A 17,481-nucleotide genomic window follows, 5' to 3' on the forward strand; every position below is an offset into this window, starting at 1 on the left:
GTGCCAGTGTCCAGGGTAACGCCAGCGAAGGTGATGCGACGAATTTGGCGGAACTGGAAACGAATTGTGCATTATGAGTTGTTGGCGTTTGGCAAAACGATTGATTCGGACCCCCCACTATCAACGACTGACAAGATTACTACAGGTTATCGAAAAATCGACCGGAATTGTTGAACAGAAAAAGGTGCCGTTTTCCGCCCCGACAACGGCAGGCCACATACGCCTTTAGCCACCCGACGAAAATGAAGTGAGCTTGGATGAGAAGAATACCCATCCAGCGTATAGCACAAATCTTGCAGCATCGGACAATCATCTGATTCAGTCTCGACAGAGCTCCTTTAATAACGTTCATTTAGTTTCAATGAAGGAACGCAAAGAACGCTTGTGACGATTTCTCGTTCCGAAACTACAAAAACTACAGTGATAGGGCTGTGGTGGCACCGGAGGAAGGAACGGCAGAAGATCGTCGATAAAAATGGCGCATATTCAGTTTAATAACATTATTTTCAAAATATAACAAATGTTTACTTTAAAGCAGCCGATAGATTTTCGACAACCCAGTCAGACGAAATTTAGGTTGCCTCTCTGACTCTCTCTTAAACTAAGACATTTCAAATACGTGTAAGCATATAGCTGTTAATTGACGAAAATAAAAATTCCCAGATAGGCCATGGTCATGGCTTCGTTTAATTTTTTATTTCAATAAAAATGGTAGAATACAGAAGCGTTGTTCAGCATAAAGCTCCTAATCCCTTTTTGTCCAGTATCCCAGAAGGCGAACCGTATTGATTTAGGATGTTATCCCAATGTATGTAAATCTTATTGGAGCCTCTCAGGCATCCGTCCATACGTTCAAACTTATCCTAAAATTGTCTTTAGGTCTGTGACCGACGGTTCAGCAATATATGTTTCAAAGATGAGGCAATACGCTAGCAGCATCGAATGTAGTAGATTTTTATTGCTGTTTTAATCATAAATGTATGTTGGTAACCTGTAGCTTGGTTTTTTGATAATCATCTACTTGCATAAATTATATGGAAGGAATCATCTACCGAAATAAGGTCCTACAATATTTTCCGCATGCCAGCAGTCCTAACCACAGACATTCTTTCAACCTAGATCTTCAAAACCAAAAAATTACAAGGCGGAGGCAACTCCTAGGAATCTTTTAAGATGCTAGAGACACAAAGAAGAATAATACTACTCTTCAAAGACCTGCTTTCTAAGTGCAAGGGAAAAGCTGAGGCGTTCGAGGCGTACCGTTACTATTACCGTTAAGGCACATGTCAGTTGCAGAAGCAACCGCTGGTTACTTCATTGCTTCGAGCTTCCGCTACTCCTAATGCCAAATCTTCTCGCTGCGATCACATCCGAAGCAACATGAACTAGTAGGCACCCGTTTTAAAAAATCGGTTATTTATCGGTTAAAATTTAGAAGCATATCGGGATATTCCATCAGTTGTGGTAAGCTTCTTGTACGGTCGAGGAATTGAATAAATCTGGAAAATAACTTCGGAGAATAGGGACAACTGGGTGGCGTATTGTGTGCCCGGTTGTGTAGGGTACATCATAATAATATTGCACCACTTACGGCCGCCATTAAACAAATTTACAGAAAAATTCGTAAAAAAGATACGTGCAGAGTTTCGAGAAAAACGAAGAAATTATAAGGGAGGGTAACTGTACATTGATAGAGCACCCATCTGAATATATTAAATTGGACAATAAGTTTCGGCATTTTTATTTGATTTCATTCGTTTCTCATTTCTGATATATCGTTCGAAAACGATTTCACTATCAACGTGCAGTAAAAAAACTTCCTAAGGATCGATATTTAAAGTTGAAAAAATGGGTTTTTCTATGGACACTACGCATTTCGTCGAGATTGAAACTCTGGCGAAAAAGTTCGGGCATTTGCCTTACGTACGGTAATGGCACCATCGCTGAAGCAACTGCTCAATAGAAATATGTCAAATTTGAAAGAAAAATATCCGGACTTTAGGAAGTATCCCCCGCTCCAACCGATCATCTGAGTTTGATGACGTGTGACCGAATGTCAGCGCTTTCAACACGTTAACGGTGCAAATATGGGAAAAGGCTTTGAATAGTTATAAGGAATATATAACATAATAACTCGTTGTTATCGGGATAAAGATGTGATGTTTTTATTCAGTAAAAACACCACTTTTTTTTGTTATAGGAACTCATTATTCAACCTCAAAGATACCGACTTCTTTTTTTCCAGACGGCGCATACTGTCTGTGATTTTTTCTGCATATCTCGTCAGTTTACATGAAGGTGAACTTACACAATATGTGCATTACCTAAACTCTTGGGGCAGAACTGCGTAACAATGGAAACCTATTGTAACGTATACAGGGCCCCAAGTACCGGTGCGTTAAAAGTAGGTTCGCAGGATCGAGCCCGGTACAGTCAGTCATATGAGGAGATCTGTGCCTTTAATGGCTGGGAGTTATTTTTCTTTTACTTTAACTGTTTTATGGGCAACAAAGGGTTTTTGTGCCTAAGACAACCACATGACTTATGATTTTGATGAAAGCTAATCTGCCCAGTTTGTCTTTCTATACCGAACATCAGTTAACTCTCGGATTTTCTCATGAAACTACGTCTATGAAAATCTCTTAGGAGAAACGTTCCCCTCAAACGAGTTCGGATACCCGCACCCCAGTCTATATATGAGGAACGCAATGGCAAAAATAGAAGTTTTTTTTTGGATAACTATTAATTTTCAGATAAATTTGCTGTTCTTCTGTTCTAAATCCCACATCTTCTGGGCCACGTACGATCATTTTGGGCTTCTAAGCAATTTTATTTATAAATGATAAATAAACAATTTCTTGCTGAAATTAGCTGTGCGTGACGCATTTCGTTTTGAGTGGGGGCTCAGAGTCTAGTATGGAAAAACCCCCTATGGACTGAGTGAACAACATCGTCGCATAGAAGTAACGAAATATAAAAAAATAAACTATCTATATACGTTTACGCTTTGGGCAACGAAAGTCACAGGCGTCAATTTACTACTAATGATCTCTGTTAGTCTATTGAAAGGGTACGGTTAGCGATGGGGGCATAAGCGATTTTTCTCCCGTTGAGGTTACAATTGACAAGCGTACTAATCTGAATTCAAGAGAAAAAACGACTTTGTAGCAAAAAGAACTTTAGCTATTGATTCTGCTCATCGTAAAAGACCTTGTGCATCTGTACGCGGCAGCCTAAACTTCTCGACGTGCGACGTCCAGCACTAAGTTTATGAGGCAAAATCTTCTTTTTTTCGTAGATAAATGAACCGTCCGAGAATACCTTGCTTAACAACAACTAGGACATTAGACGAACTTATATAGTTATGAAAGAGTATGCTCGAATAGTAGGTACAATACTAGAAATTAGGTGCATGATAACTTAAATTCAACATGCCGATCGAAAGACTCCTGTGTAACTTACATCTTTCAGGCAATGAGAACTTACTCTATAGATTTGTCGAGATTATTCATAAGACAAAACCAATAGCTACAAACTTACTAAAGTAACCGCCTAAAAGTAAGTATAAACCCATTCAAATGCCGAAGCGAATGGTCATTACGAAATACAGTATCGATGGATACATATTAAAGGGAACTATGGGCAACACAGTGTAGCTACTGGCTTTGCACCACTTAATTAATAGAGTCTTATCAAGAAACCCGCAAATATCGACAGAAGAAGTATTAACAGCTGGAACATCAGAATGAGCGTGAGACTCGTTGCCAATTTAGGGGGGTCACAAGGTGATTCACATCATTTGAGCCTCTCTTTACAAACTATTACCCAGTTACCCCGCTCGGTATCATGTGGCTCAAAACATCTAAAATATGTTTGTATCATTCGAGTGCTACAGATTTGACTATTTTATCTCATAAAAAAAACCCCTCCAGAGATCGGTGGTTCACACTGCAATCGATTGTTGAATAAAAAAAAGTGACTAATGGCAGCAATTGATTAACTAGTCGGCAGGCCTTAGACATAGCCGTCCGATAAACTATGACGCTCCCGTAAAGTGCAAGTTACGAGACGACTAACCATACTACTTTTAACCCATTAGGTAGCACACCCCATCAAAAGTCACCAGCGGCTATTCACTGACTAACGCGTTAAGTAAACTATCGGTATTCAAACTTGGATGACCTAATTCCTTAAACCTGAACTAGGACTAGGCCATTTTAAGATAATTTTCCTATTTTTTATTGACCAACATTCCATAATAGAATAGAAAGACTTTTCAATAGAAGAGGTAGACTATATTAGAATGAGAATTACCGCTGTGCTATTGAGTTGTCTGGAGCAATTTGGCTCGTTAAAAGACACTAAAAATCTTTCAACTACGGACTATTGGCAGGCGAAACATAATAAATATTTACACCGAGCCCTTTGCTGCCCACCATACATCAAAGATTGGTAGAAATATTGAGCAAAAGGCCTTCGGCGAGGTATGAGTTCGTTACTAATGAAGTCAAACTGGTAAGTCGATTAGGTAACCATAGGCTAAGTGACCAGAGCTCACGACATCGTACAGAAGAACAAGTTGCCGTGATCACGGAAGCTTCTTGTCGATAGCGATCGTATATTCCAAACGGTTCACCTGCTCATTGGGGTCGTGCAAACTGTTTCTCGAATACGGTACACGTACTTCCGTAAATTTTTAAAGGTTAGTTAGCATTTTTCCAACTCGTCGAAAGCTCCATCGGCTACTACCAAGGTCTATTTTAAGAGCTATCTATAATCTACCTGTTTCCTGCTACGAAGTATTAAAATTATGTTTCATAATGATTGCTTTACTTTTAATCAGTAAACGACGTGGAAACAACAGGAAACATAAACACGTCGCTTCATTTATTTGAACGCTGCCATCTTCCAAGCCCTTCAGGCTTCTAGTTCCTTTCTTCGTGTGTTTATCTCTATTTGAAAATTTAGGACTTTCGAACTGCGCAAGAACTTATCATGGCAAATTCATGCAGTACGAAGTAAAGCTAATATTTTAAAAGCTACATGTATATAGGTCTATTATAACTTATTGCTAAATTGCCTTACTACGTCCTTGCACTTTAGTTTAAACTATTCGTATTTACTACTACTATTACTCAGACATAATTACGGTTTTGACGTAGCCTAAATAGCGTCCCATGGCGCGACATTGTAGAATGAAGGACGATCATCAGCTAAAAATTTGCCGTAATTGAGTCTATCTCAGCACATACTAGCGGTAGGATATCTAGGTACTCTATTCAAATCGCGACTGATTTATGCAACCCCACTGACTGCCACCCAGTCAGCCATAGCTGGCTACATAGAGTCTAGTTAGTTAACTGTCAGCAAATGGCACCAGCGGCATTGTTCTCTCACCCGCTTTGGCCGTAGCTGCCCTTTCCATTGAAGAGCCCTTTCTCAGCGTCGCGCGGATACAACATGATCGGGAAAACAGAAAGGATAAGGTAGCTCAGTGAATGGCCCAACGCGATCAGGGTACAGGGTTACAAACGATCCTATCTGTCCGAAAGGATATCACATCCTGACTCTAATTGAACTGCGCGCGCAAAACGCAGATAGCGGGCAAGAAGTATGTTCTATCACAGACTAGATTTGAAGTGCTCCAAGTGAAAACACTTTAATATTACTCTGATGATCGTCTCCGGCAGTATCGCATGTACGAGAACGTAGTGCTGACCATGGCGAGTCACATGTGTTGTCTGCAAATGCTTGCTATTCGTCACTGTTCGCAAACGGGCCTTGTTGACACGGAATGTTTCTTTTGTTTGTTGTTAAGATGTTTCTCAAATTGACAATAGAAATCGTTTAAGGTAAAGCAAAAAAAAAAAAGACAACAGATGATGCAAGGTGCGCTTCCCGTATTTAGCCATCATATACGATCCACTATTGGAGTGTCTAACGACGATAGTGATTGATAGGATTCCAGCAGTTGGATTGAAGTAACAATGAAACCTTTAAGGAGGGTTTTATTTCGCGGATGTTACTCGAAGTGAATTTGAGTTAATGTTCAATTGCTGTTTTTACATACTGGGATGTTACTTTGTGATATTGTGTCAGTCTGTTTGTCTGGATACATATTCTTTTTTCGGATATAATTGGAAAATGAGCTTTGTCGGACCCTGCTAGTGCCAGCTGAGCTCGCATTCAAATATCAACATTATGATATAAAATGTGTTTGTAGACGGTATGGCATCTGTCCTATTAATGCGTAGTATTAGGTGAAATTGTGTGTAAGGACGACGAACGCGGAACACTTTGGGTGATGCTAAAACAGGAGTAAACGGGTGAGCAGGAAATCCGAATAAGGAGGACGGAGTGCAAGACCGATCTATGTCGAGCAACCGTCATGGCTCCTCAATGCCTATTATTAGTTCTTGGAGTTTGGACGTTGTTGGAGACGACTGTTAAGGGAATCCGGGTAGAAAGGGTGCATATCAAGCTACTACGAGGTACATCGGGTACCGTTGACGCCTTCAAGGGCTGTACCAATGTGACCCTGCTCAATCAAAATCTGCTGAGCAGTAGAATCATTGAGCTAAGCTTTCAGCCAGACTGTGAAGGACAGGTATATTACAGCCACTATGGCAGTCTTGAGCCGAAGGAATTTGTCACCGAATTCCTGGCGCAGACTAATCAGTTAGCACATATAATAACTATCCATTTTGTGGTCGAAGAAAATCGTGACATGAAGCGTATTTTCCGAGCATCCGGTAGGGTCCTCATTCTCAGGCCCAATCAGTCCCTTTCGACCATCCTAAATCTACACAATTGCTACGCGAGACTTCTTCGACCACCTCGATATCGCAAGCTCATTGGCAGCTGTGGCGGAAGTTTGTACGAGTGGCAGAATTGTGAGAACCTTCAGGATGTCCAATATGCCGAGCAAACAGATCTCGACGACTTTGTGTTGGCGATTCGCCAAGACAAGGAAGTTAACGTTCTGATCTACCTCGTCGAAAAGCTTCAACCGCCCGAGCCGTCGTTTGCCTCGTCACTCCGAGTGGAAATGGCCCCCGGCATCCTGAGCGCTGTTCGACACAACGTGCTCTCGACAGATGACATGGCCGCGTATTTCAGGGTGCGCCGCAGTCCGTCCGAGTGCAGTTTTTGCCGAGCCAACTCTCGCACAAAGATAAAGCAGTTTTCGCAGCGGGACATTGACAATTTAGAGGTTGCTCTCTTGTGTGACAAATTGGACGAGTCGTCTGCGGAGCTGCTAGAAATGGAAATGGATCTCGTTAACGTACTCGGTCATGTGTCGTACGAACGGTTTGTTCTGACAGTGAGTAAAACTAATTACAAGGCAGACGTTTCATACGAAGACGTCATTGTAAACGGAAACTCTTCAGCCCCATTTCTTGTGCAGGGCGACAAGGATGATCGATTCTGGACTGTTGATGGACTGAATCGTGGCATCCTCTTGCGAGAGGGCGCTTCCGTCGATCAATTTGCCGCGAATCTTGCGCTCGAGTACAGCTCAACCACAAACATCATCTCCACGGACAACTTAGTTTTACAGCCTGACCAGCAGACGTTTCAATTTCTTGTTCCGATCATCGTATTGCCATCGAATATATACTACTACGTCAATTTTCAGGAGTTTTCCGTACTTATAGGCAGAACAACTACATTGGCTCGAAATCTAATCAACCTGCCGGATCCGGTTTTTCTCGGAGACCTTGTATTCATTGTCTCAAAGCCTTTACCAGCCTCGGGTGAATTTCTCTTAGAGGGTAAAAGATCAACAAGCTTCAGCCTTCAGGACGTTTTTTCCTTAAAAGTATCTTACCGGTCATCACCTGCCGCCAAACCAGGCCAAGAACACATTCTCCTCGTGTGCAGTAATTCTGCTTTTGTGACTGAAGTTGTGACGACAGTGCATTACGATCACCATCTAAACGATAAGAGCATCCCAAAGAAAGCAAAAGAAAGTGACTTACAAATGAAGGTCGGTGCCCTTGGAATGGCTGTTGAACGCGTGCCTTTCGAGCGCAATCACCTACACTATGAAGATTCGGCAGCTGAGGGTGACTCGTGTCCTCAAGACATCTTTTTCAAGATCACCTCACAGTTGACCGACTCAGCGAGCTTTTCGGCCCTTAATAACAATGGCAAAATTGCCGACGAAAATGGCAACGCACTAACCGAATTTACGCAAAAGGATATTAATCGAGGTCGAGTGTTCTACTATCCGCCACCCTCTGTCCTCGACCGACTTCAACCACGGAGCCTCAGCTTCGAATTCTCTGTTGCGGACCGTTCGGGGAACAAGGTAAATAATCACAAATTCTACATTTACCTGGATTCGGTGAAAATCGTCAAATCGGTTACAAAGAACATTACCGTTAGTTCGACCCAGTTGCCCCCAGTCATCCCCCTCGGCATGGACATTATAAGTCCCGCCTACAATGTGAGCAAGAGTCGATTCATCTTAAAGGATCCACCAAAACATGGAACTCTACGCGATCTTGAGAACAACGTTCTTACTGTCGGTGACATCTTTACTTTTAACGAACTTATAAATGGCGTCATACGGTACGTGGCCAGTAGCAAGACACTTAGCGAAGATGCCTTCAAGCTAGTTGTATATGATTATAGTTCAGATAATGATCAAATTCACCATAGTAAATACGTCTCTATAAACGTGCAGTTGCGCGTCGATAATGCCCGGTCGTCCCACAGTGATGCTGATCGCCTAGATACTACGTCCTGGCAACTTAAGGTAATCGAAGGAGGAAGCAAAAGCATCGATATGCTCGGATCGAGGCTCGTTATGGTTGAGTCTCCTAAACATGGCCGAGTAATCATCGGCAACAGTCTGTCTCAGCAGGGCAAAGCTGGAGTCACGAGCGTTACATATTTACACTCTGGCGATGAAGTGGGCCTCTTTGAAGAGAGCGATTCCTTTACTGTACAGAACGAAGATGAAACCAATACGCGTGTTGAGGTTGTAATATCGCCTGTCGATAACAGCCCACCCGTGGTAATTCTGCCGCTAGAACCCAAAGTTGTAGAAAGTGGAAACGTGTCGCTCGGCATTGAAGTAGAGGATAGGGACAGTGAGCACTTCACCTGCGACATCGACGAGCAACCAAATTATGGCTGGGTCACTAGCTCGAAAGGTTTTGTGTTGACCTTCGATGAGAAACTGATTGACAGCCTTGTATACGTGCAAAATTTGCATGCCCAATTAGAACCGCGCAGAGACTCATTTAGCTTTACCTGTAAGGATTCAATGAACACGTCACCCCGTCATACCCTGACTATTGAAATCCTGCCAGCGAATGATGAACAGCCGTATTTAAGCATCGATGATATCACAGCCCTTGAAGGCAAAATTGCTCCGGTCAAAATAAAAGTAACGGATAGAGACCTTCCGCGGGACCCACTCACGTTCCAACTGACGAAGCCACCTGCTAGTGGTATTATTGGGCTTCTAAAAGCTAACGGTGAACTTCAGACTGTCGAGGAATTCACTGATGACGACATCGACCGCGTGGCATACCAACAGGATGGCTCTGAGGTCAGCTTTGACTCATTCGAACTGACCGTATCGGACGGCATTTATAGCGTAGCATTCACAGCAAGAGTACATGTACTCGCTGTGGACGATGAACTGCCTCATGTTGTGGTGAACCGAGGCCTCGAGTTGGGACCTAAAGATATTAAGGAAATATCGGATAAATTTTTGATGGCACAAGACAAGGATAGCCCTGATGAGCGAATTCATTTCGTAATTACGCGACCGCCACGCCATGGAAAGGTGGTGATTGACAGCGAGCAGACCAGCAGGTTTACGCAGGAAGATATCAAGGACCGGCGGATTAAATATCGTCATACGTCACGATTATGCTGCTTTAATGATTCATTCGAATTTAAAGTCACCGATGGCTACAATACAGGCCCTGTGCAAAGCTTTTCAATCGATGTTTCGGCACCGGATATCGAGGAAGAGTCTTTGAAGCCAAAAAGCATTTCCTTAAGTTCCATAGCATTCGGTTTCCGTTCGTCATCCAATTACTCCGCTATTCTTACCGAAAGAGATTTAAATGAAAATGGTGTAGACTGGCTTCGTGTCCTACAGCAACCCACTAATGGAGAACTACAGTTCCGAGAAGGTAAGCTCGATCAATGTGTCGCAATACGACAATCCGATAGATCCTATGATATTTGCAATATTAGCTCGTATTTAGAAGCAAATCTTAATTTATTATCGTCCTAAGACATTATTGCAACTCGCCTTTAGTCAGCATCTAACTAGAAACGAGTAAAGCATCCAATACTGGGTTATCTAAGACTGTTTTGTTTTAGCATATCTTTAAAAGTCGGCCGAACAAACGTCTATTACTGGTGTTTATGACTGTGTCCGTATCGCATAGTGACTCTGCAGTTTTGTTGCATTTTTAAAATTAGTTGTTTATCTGTCTCTCTTTCAAAAAAAGAGCCCTACCCATATGTAATAACCACCCGAACTAACTACTATCGAGTTCATGTAGCCAGTGCGAGTGAGAAATCTTTATCACTTACCAGTAAAACAGCAGCTTGCATGGAAGCTGGCCGTTCGCTACGCGGGGACCCTTGAAACATCCGTTGTACTCACAAAGCCCTTAATATGGGCTATCCCGTATTAAACAGCAATGGCTATATCTTCACAGCCTCACTTTGTCGACCACAACGGCTTTCACCGAGATCTCAGCTATTGCTGATTCTTTCGTGCGTGGCCTATGCGGCGCGTTTGTACCCAAGGTGCTCCCGTATCTAATTCGCATGTTTCGTCTTTGACTGACATAATTCACAGATGATAATCGCTCGAACAATGCGTAAAGCATTTAGCATCCACCTACGTCCTATACTGTCTGTCCGCTAAAACCTCCTAACCCATCTCGTCTTCGATGGGGAGGCTAGGCTTTTCTCGTAGCAGGTGAGAGCCAGCATGAGACAGGCAGTTTCATGAGAGGCCAGTGTGGGGTATATGTGGGGAGAAAAGGAGGAGGATAGTTAGAGAGAGAGACAAGAAACACGACAGCCTGAGGCCACGAAGGGAAGATTCCTCCCGCAGCTTTACTCGCCCACAGAAAGTGGTTACGTCCCGTCGAGTGTCATCGGCTAGCTAGCCGTACTGGTACCAGTGAAGCGATAAAGGTCATAGCATGCGGGAATTGCGCAAATGTTTGTCGATTCAAGGCCGCCATATGGATCGACTCTGCCCGGTCCAGGTGTCATAAACACGCGAAGATCTGAACTGAAGCACCCTATCGATTCTACTATAGATGCAATCATAATAGGGCTAGCGTGACAAGGCATACGTCACCTTGGCGCCAAATAAAGCTGTAATGATCACCGTGGACAAAATGATACTTCGCGGCACGTACGACGTCGACTCTTACTAGTTAGCTACCATCTACCCTATAGCCGAACATTTAGAAAGGGAAATCCAACAGACTAGTCGTTCTATGATAAGAATCGAATTGTGGCTTCACACAAACACTACGAACCGATGATCTCGACAGAATTTCAAGACCATTAAATAGCAGTGTTACAAAACGTCACTCGTGTTAGCTCGTATGTAAGAAATGAATATGAATATTTGCTTTTAGCAGATCTTAGAAATTTAATTTTCCAAATATACCTTCGAATTGTTCAAATACGAGGTCCTATTCGTGTTCGGTGCGCCAAGCCATCGAACCCGTTTTGTGCAACTCGCAGGCTCAGTGTAACCTGCAAGCATGAGCTAAAGGCGCTAGTCCTGTATCGTCCTCTTTCGTTTTGGCCGTCTTGAAACCGCCTTAAGTCTAAAGGCCGCCAATGGCATTTCTATTTCCGTACGTTTGTGTGTGCTTAATGCTAATCTGGCTAGGTATTATGAAAATTTTTAGTACATCTAGGAAAGATTGTGCTTCTGCGTACCGATATACGATATTGTTTAGTCTTGAGAACAGATTTGAATATACGACAAGTGTAAAGGGGCTGCAAGATAAGGCATGTTTCTTTGAAATGTCTACTAAGTAAAAGGATTCACCTGTTTGCCCGTTAGACTGTTTTTATTCAGCAAATCAATAAAAACGCCTTTATTTACCCAAAAATAGACATTATAAAAATTGATAATTTTCTTAGATAAAATAAAAATAAAAAATCATTGCTAGATATCCCCTGAGATTTCCAAATACTTCTTTAATTATATCCATACTGCATAATTTATTATCCTGTAAGAGCCAAAAAATAAATGGTCTCGAGATGTCTTTCCCAATTACAGTATAACGACCAGTTATCAATTTTCTTCTATTCGCTCAGTCAGTTGAAGAAATATAATAAAGACACACTATATGAGCTTTCGATTATTAACAAGCGAAAATAATTAGCGTACATTTTGAATTTTCTGATTACAACGCGGCGACAAGTTCTGAATCGGTGATCCGAATGTCTTTTTTCAATGAATACGAAAGAAGCTGCCTGTCGGACAACTTCCCGAAACATCTAATTGCAGCCGCAATATTATCTGATTAACTCCTGAGAAGGTTGACACAATAATAGCAGAAGGATGATGTTTGTGATTGATACCATTCCCCTATGATATAATGTATTCACTGACTGTACAGCTGTTCACCGCTCTTTACGTTGCTCGCAAGGCTTTCAGTTTGTTACACCCAGACCGTATAGCACAGATTCACCTAAGAACTTTTTGAAGGACGTACAAACAATAAGTCCTTAGGCTACCGCCGGCCTACCTGTACTACTATCCTTCTTAAATCCCTTTTTTTTTTCTCTTCTTCTTCTTTAAATGTGATGACAATAGGCTATTCAATTTCAATGAAGGATTTTTGCGTCCGTGTTCAACTCCGCGACGTTTTGTCGAACTAGATCACCGATAAAGAGAGAATTTTTGTAAAGAACAGGAGGAGGGGGTACTGTCAAGGGTTACATCTGATGTGGGTTTACAAATCATTTCAATAATGTTCTGCTCTGTGATTACCAAACAGGAGCTCCCATCATTGCCAAGATAATCCCGGTGCTGATAAGCTATCTAAGAAATTAAACGCTAACTAAGTGACGAAAAAAGATTGTGACCCTTTAACTTTTTCGAAAATACTCATTTTGTCTTTTGGCTTGTTCATTCGTACCAAGCTCAACACCTTTGCGGCGTTGAAATTGCGTTGAGAATGTAATCTAACAAAAGCTCTTGTGCAGTTTCTCTCTCGTCTCTCAGAATTACCATCATATAAAAAAAAAAAAAAAAAAAAAAAAAAAGTAGTTAAAAAGTGATGTACGCAGGCTTGAATGGTCGGTATTTAGGGGCAAAGTGAGCCATTCTGCCGTGTCAGCGTGTCACAGACCAAATCAACAACTGATTAACATTTATCGGTGTAGAGCGCTTCGACATATACTGGGACTATTCTCTATTTTTGATCGCCTCGAAGAGCGTACGGATACATCCACCAATCTAAAATAGGCAGTTAGAGGGGCCTAATCACGAGGTAGACCAATGACGAATAGGTCATCAATGATTTGAGGAGTTGATGAAGCTACTGAGGGTCAATAAGTACCCTATTCGATAATCTACTAGGTCGATTAATCAGTTCACAATTGAAGAATAACGCGTTAGCCCGTTTCTGATATAATGAGCTTCTAAATTGTATGCACAGACATCTCGAATCTTCGAGCCGGTACGCCTAAATCTCCATCGACTGGCTCCACAAAGGCTTATCTGCGTAGTGCTTGTAAGCAATTGATTATAAGGCCATTTATCACCAGGTAACGCTTGATAATTTAGACTCACCAAACGAGCACTGGAAGTTTGGACTGACACATAATGAGCGCAATGTGAATCGTACCACACAATCGCTAAAGCTTGAAGCTTTCGGGAAACCGCTAATAATGACGGGTATATGAATATAAAACCAGTATATCACACAAAGCCTCCAGGGGCTTATAGTTTGAAGAAAACCCTGCAAGTCACCCCTTTACAGCTAGTTGATATGCGCTACTCTGGTCAGGCTAGTGAAAATTTTATTCAAGGAATTTTACCATTCGCTGCTATTAGCTCATTTGGAAGCGGCTGCTTAGCACAAGCTTCTCCTAGTTGCAGGAATTAATCTCATTGCTATAGCCTTTTCTAGTATAGGCGGCGTCGATGGTCTCTTGCAAACGCTTCTCAATTCCCCCTCGGCCACCTACGTGCTGTCCTTAAGATTTATGTTAGCTATAGTAATTTTGCCGTTGTTTCTAGTCAATGTGCTTTCTGGGCTTGACGCTGACAGGTGTACATGCGACACCTGGGCACCTGTCTCACCTATAGCATAAATCACGTATCATTTCAAGGTTACTTACATTTTCGACAGTTTCTGTCATCCACTGCAGGCTAGGACTATAATTAATGAGTGCTGGATTTTAACGCATACTCACAACATTAATTTACTGCGTTCACGTTCACAGACTTACTAAAGCCAGCTTCATTATTGCAGTTTATGTTGCTTTTTTTGCGATTTCTCCTCAGCTTTTCGAGATATCAGCAGAGAATTATGAGACTTTAATGGGTCCGAGCGCCGATCGCCCGGTAAGGTTTCGTTTCGAGTCCGTGCACCGTTTAGGGGAAACCTATGCAACGATAATTGCTGGTTAGTGCGGCCACGGCCAACAGCAGCCATAGGGATCGCAGTCTGTGAGGGAATATTATGAAGGGCAAATATTTATTTATCGAAGGCAGAAGCGAAAGCTGTTTTGCGTAGCTTTGATATCGTCGGTGGCTGCAGTCTACATAAAATGGCAGCGTATGAACTTCCGATAACTAGGTGGTGGAATAACCAGCTACTGACTCCACTTGCAACTTCTGCCTGTAACCACAACACATGCTCAAGAAGTTAACTTCGCTTGATTAGCTGAGTATTCTTTAACTGCCACGATCTCTGATTATGAAGTTATATGTACTTCTTTTGTTGTAGTTACGACTATACTGACCTACTTCAGTACTACAAAGTGTGGTTTCTAAAGTGTGATAGCCCATTTCCTGTGTGTTTGATAATTCAGATCATGATGGTACGTGAACAGTATCATATACGTCCATCATGCCGAACTCACTGTTCGCTTGTAAGCACCAGCAATTTCTAGTTCCGTCATTTTTTACCGGGAACAATCAACCTCAGGCTCATCATAGTAGCTGTGAAATTATCCACTTAATATTCGTGTTTTTTAGGCAAACAAGCCGACATTCGCGTCTTTACGACCTCAGAATAGGACGTGATATTAAACCTTGACATAAACGCCGAGCCTGAATAGACCCCAACAGGGGCTCGAAACTCATTAATTTTCATTTTTGTCGAGGTTGTACACATAGCGTATCGTTGGGGGTTAAAGTTGACATTATAGTTGCCATCTCATTACCAAGGCACTTTGCTAAACGTACAGCATGATTATCTACTATAAGCTTAACAAAAATCGAGCAACGTCAAGGATTACTTCTTTTCAATGACAAATCGCTCTTGTCGATAAAAAAAAAAAAAAAAAAAAAAAAACAGGAAGTAACCACCTAGGCTTATTCTTTCACGTAATCAAGTTAACAGTAAATATATCAAGTGTGACAAGCTCGATGTGGTATATCATCATTTCTCACAGTTATACTCATGCTCGCCAGACTGCTAGGCATACGTATCTCATAGTCAGAAACAAGCATTGAGACAACGATAACGCATGATTATTGCTAGCAGTCGAGGACACGTTGCTAGATAACAATTGGCCTATTGAGCGTTCATGGAAAGCAAACACTACTAACAAAAATAAACACAAAACGGTCTCGTAACAACAAAAGTGAAAAAAACTGCTTAATATAGAAAAACCGTTCACTTTTGCAGAGAAATAAATATTTGTTGAATAGTGTTGATAATAATGAAAAAGTCTGTGTTCAATATATTATTACGTACTTCTAAGACACACACACACACACACACACACACAGCTCTTATAGTACGCGGAATTAATAAAAATACTACAATTAGTACTGTGTAACTATTGAACATCAAATTATCCCGTGGTAATTATATCAGATCGACTAGGAAATCTACGATGGTTTTTTTTTTTTCGGATTGATGTCCTCAAACAAAACTTTTTGAGCAAAAAAAAAACAAACGCGTTTTGTAAGATTCTCTATCTTACAGTCGTCCACCCGTCATAATGTGACTCGCCGATATATATTCATTTCCATAGAAGGTATGCACTTTCTAAAGATGTTCAACTCGTTCACTCGATAAAGTGGGAAAAATATTAGTCTCATGGATCCATCCACTTGTTGGTTTTGGCATGTCCAATGATATAAGAAGAGAATAAATTTGAGCTTCTGAAATTAGCAAAGCAAAAATCAAATCATCGACATCAATGGCGCCTGTCTCATAGGCACCATTCATAGTTCATCACTGCATTTGGATGACCAACAGCAGACGGACCGACCAATCGCCTGACCGCATACGTAAGCGAGCAGGCTTAGTAGCGCAGTATTTGCCGTTTCTGTCCTCATCTCCGCAAATTGCCCAGCGCACGCAGCAAGAACAGGCCGGGTCTGTGTGTGGCCCGTCCTATCCCGATAGTGGACGAGGACCAACGGAATACGAGCAGTCCAGTTCATCTTGTTTGCTATCTCCGTCGTGCAGTAGCGGTTTAGCTGTACGGTAATAACAGCGGTGAGCTGTGTTAGCCTCGTGAAGGTGATGGCGTCACTCAAGACCGTTGCAGCCCCTTTGCTACTGTTGCTGCTGCTAGCGTCGGCGTGAAGCGTGTTAACGCCTCGGACAGTGGACGGCCGGCTGCGTTGCTAGGACGCTGAGTAGCATCCGGTAATGCTTTTTTTTTTTAAATGCTTCTCTTCTGTCCGCGTAACAGCAGCGGCAGCAACAACATGTGTTTTATGATGGCTATGTCTATCATTCCGTCATCTCTAGTGTCTACTGGCTGCCCGCCCGCCTTCCCTTCCTGCCTGCCATTATGCCATCATCCCTGATGCGATGCGGGTGCCGCTCAACTGCATTGTCCAGATTTTTCCATTCCGCTAAAAAAATAGCGCGCTGTAAAAGGTTTGTAATGGTTGAATAAGGTGAGTACTACGCCTGCTTGTTCACGTTCTGTGAAATCAAAGAATCGCTAACCGCTTGAACGAAAGGGAAACTATTACGGTATGATATTAGTACGATGGACATTTAGGTACAATTATTTTTTGGGCGGACGCTGAACGTAAGGGTGAGCTGGTGTAGGGAAAAGGAGTCGTGAATCAGTCATCCATTTATATGTACATGCTAGATACGTACGTCCCGAACGTGTACGATGCAACAGTAGCTTGGAGTATCATTTCCAGTCAAATATAGGTAGTGAGATCCTAGGCAAACGCTTGAAGAGATGGAATGAGCGATGCGTCAATGGCATCTCGGACATAGCGTCGATCTTAACGTGAAAACAAGCAGA

General features: G+C 42.1%; 1 protein-coding gene across 1 annotated transcript in view; it reads left to right on the forward strand.

Moving 5' to 3' along the window:
- Nucleotides 1-5,478: 5,478 nt before the first annotated feature.
- Nucleotides 5,479-17,481, forward strand: part of LOC111269222 (uncharacterized) — an 82,831-nt gene continuing 70,828 nt past the window's right edge. The window contains exon 1 of the mRNA XM_022848662.2: nucleotides 5,479-10,160. Within this exon, the coding sequence (XP_022704397.1) occupies nucleotides 6,389-10,160 (3,772 nt within the window). The 5' untranslated portion in view covers nucleotides 5,479-6,388. The remainder of the gene's footprint in view (nucleotides 10,161-17,481) is intronic.

Source organism: Varroa jacobsoni, unplaced genomic scaffold, assembly GCF_002532875.2.
Source record: "Varroa jacobsoni isolate VJ856 unplaced genomic scaffold, vjacob_1.0 scaffold_1365, whole genome shotgun sequence".
NCBI lineage: Eukaryota > Metazoa > Arthropoda > Arachnida > Mesostigmata > Varroidae > Varroa > Varroa jacobsoni.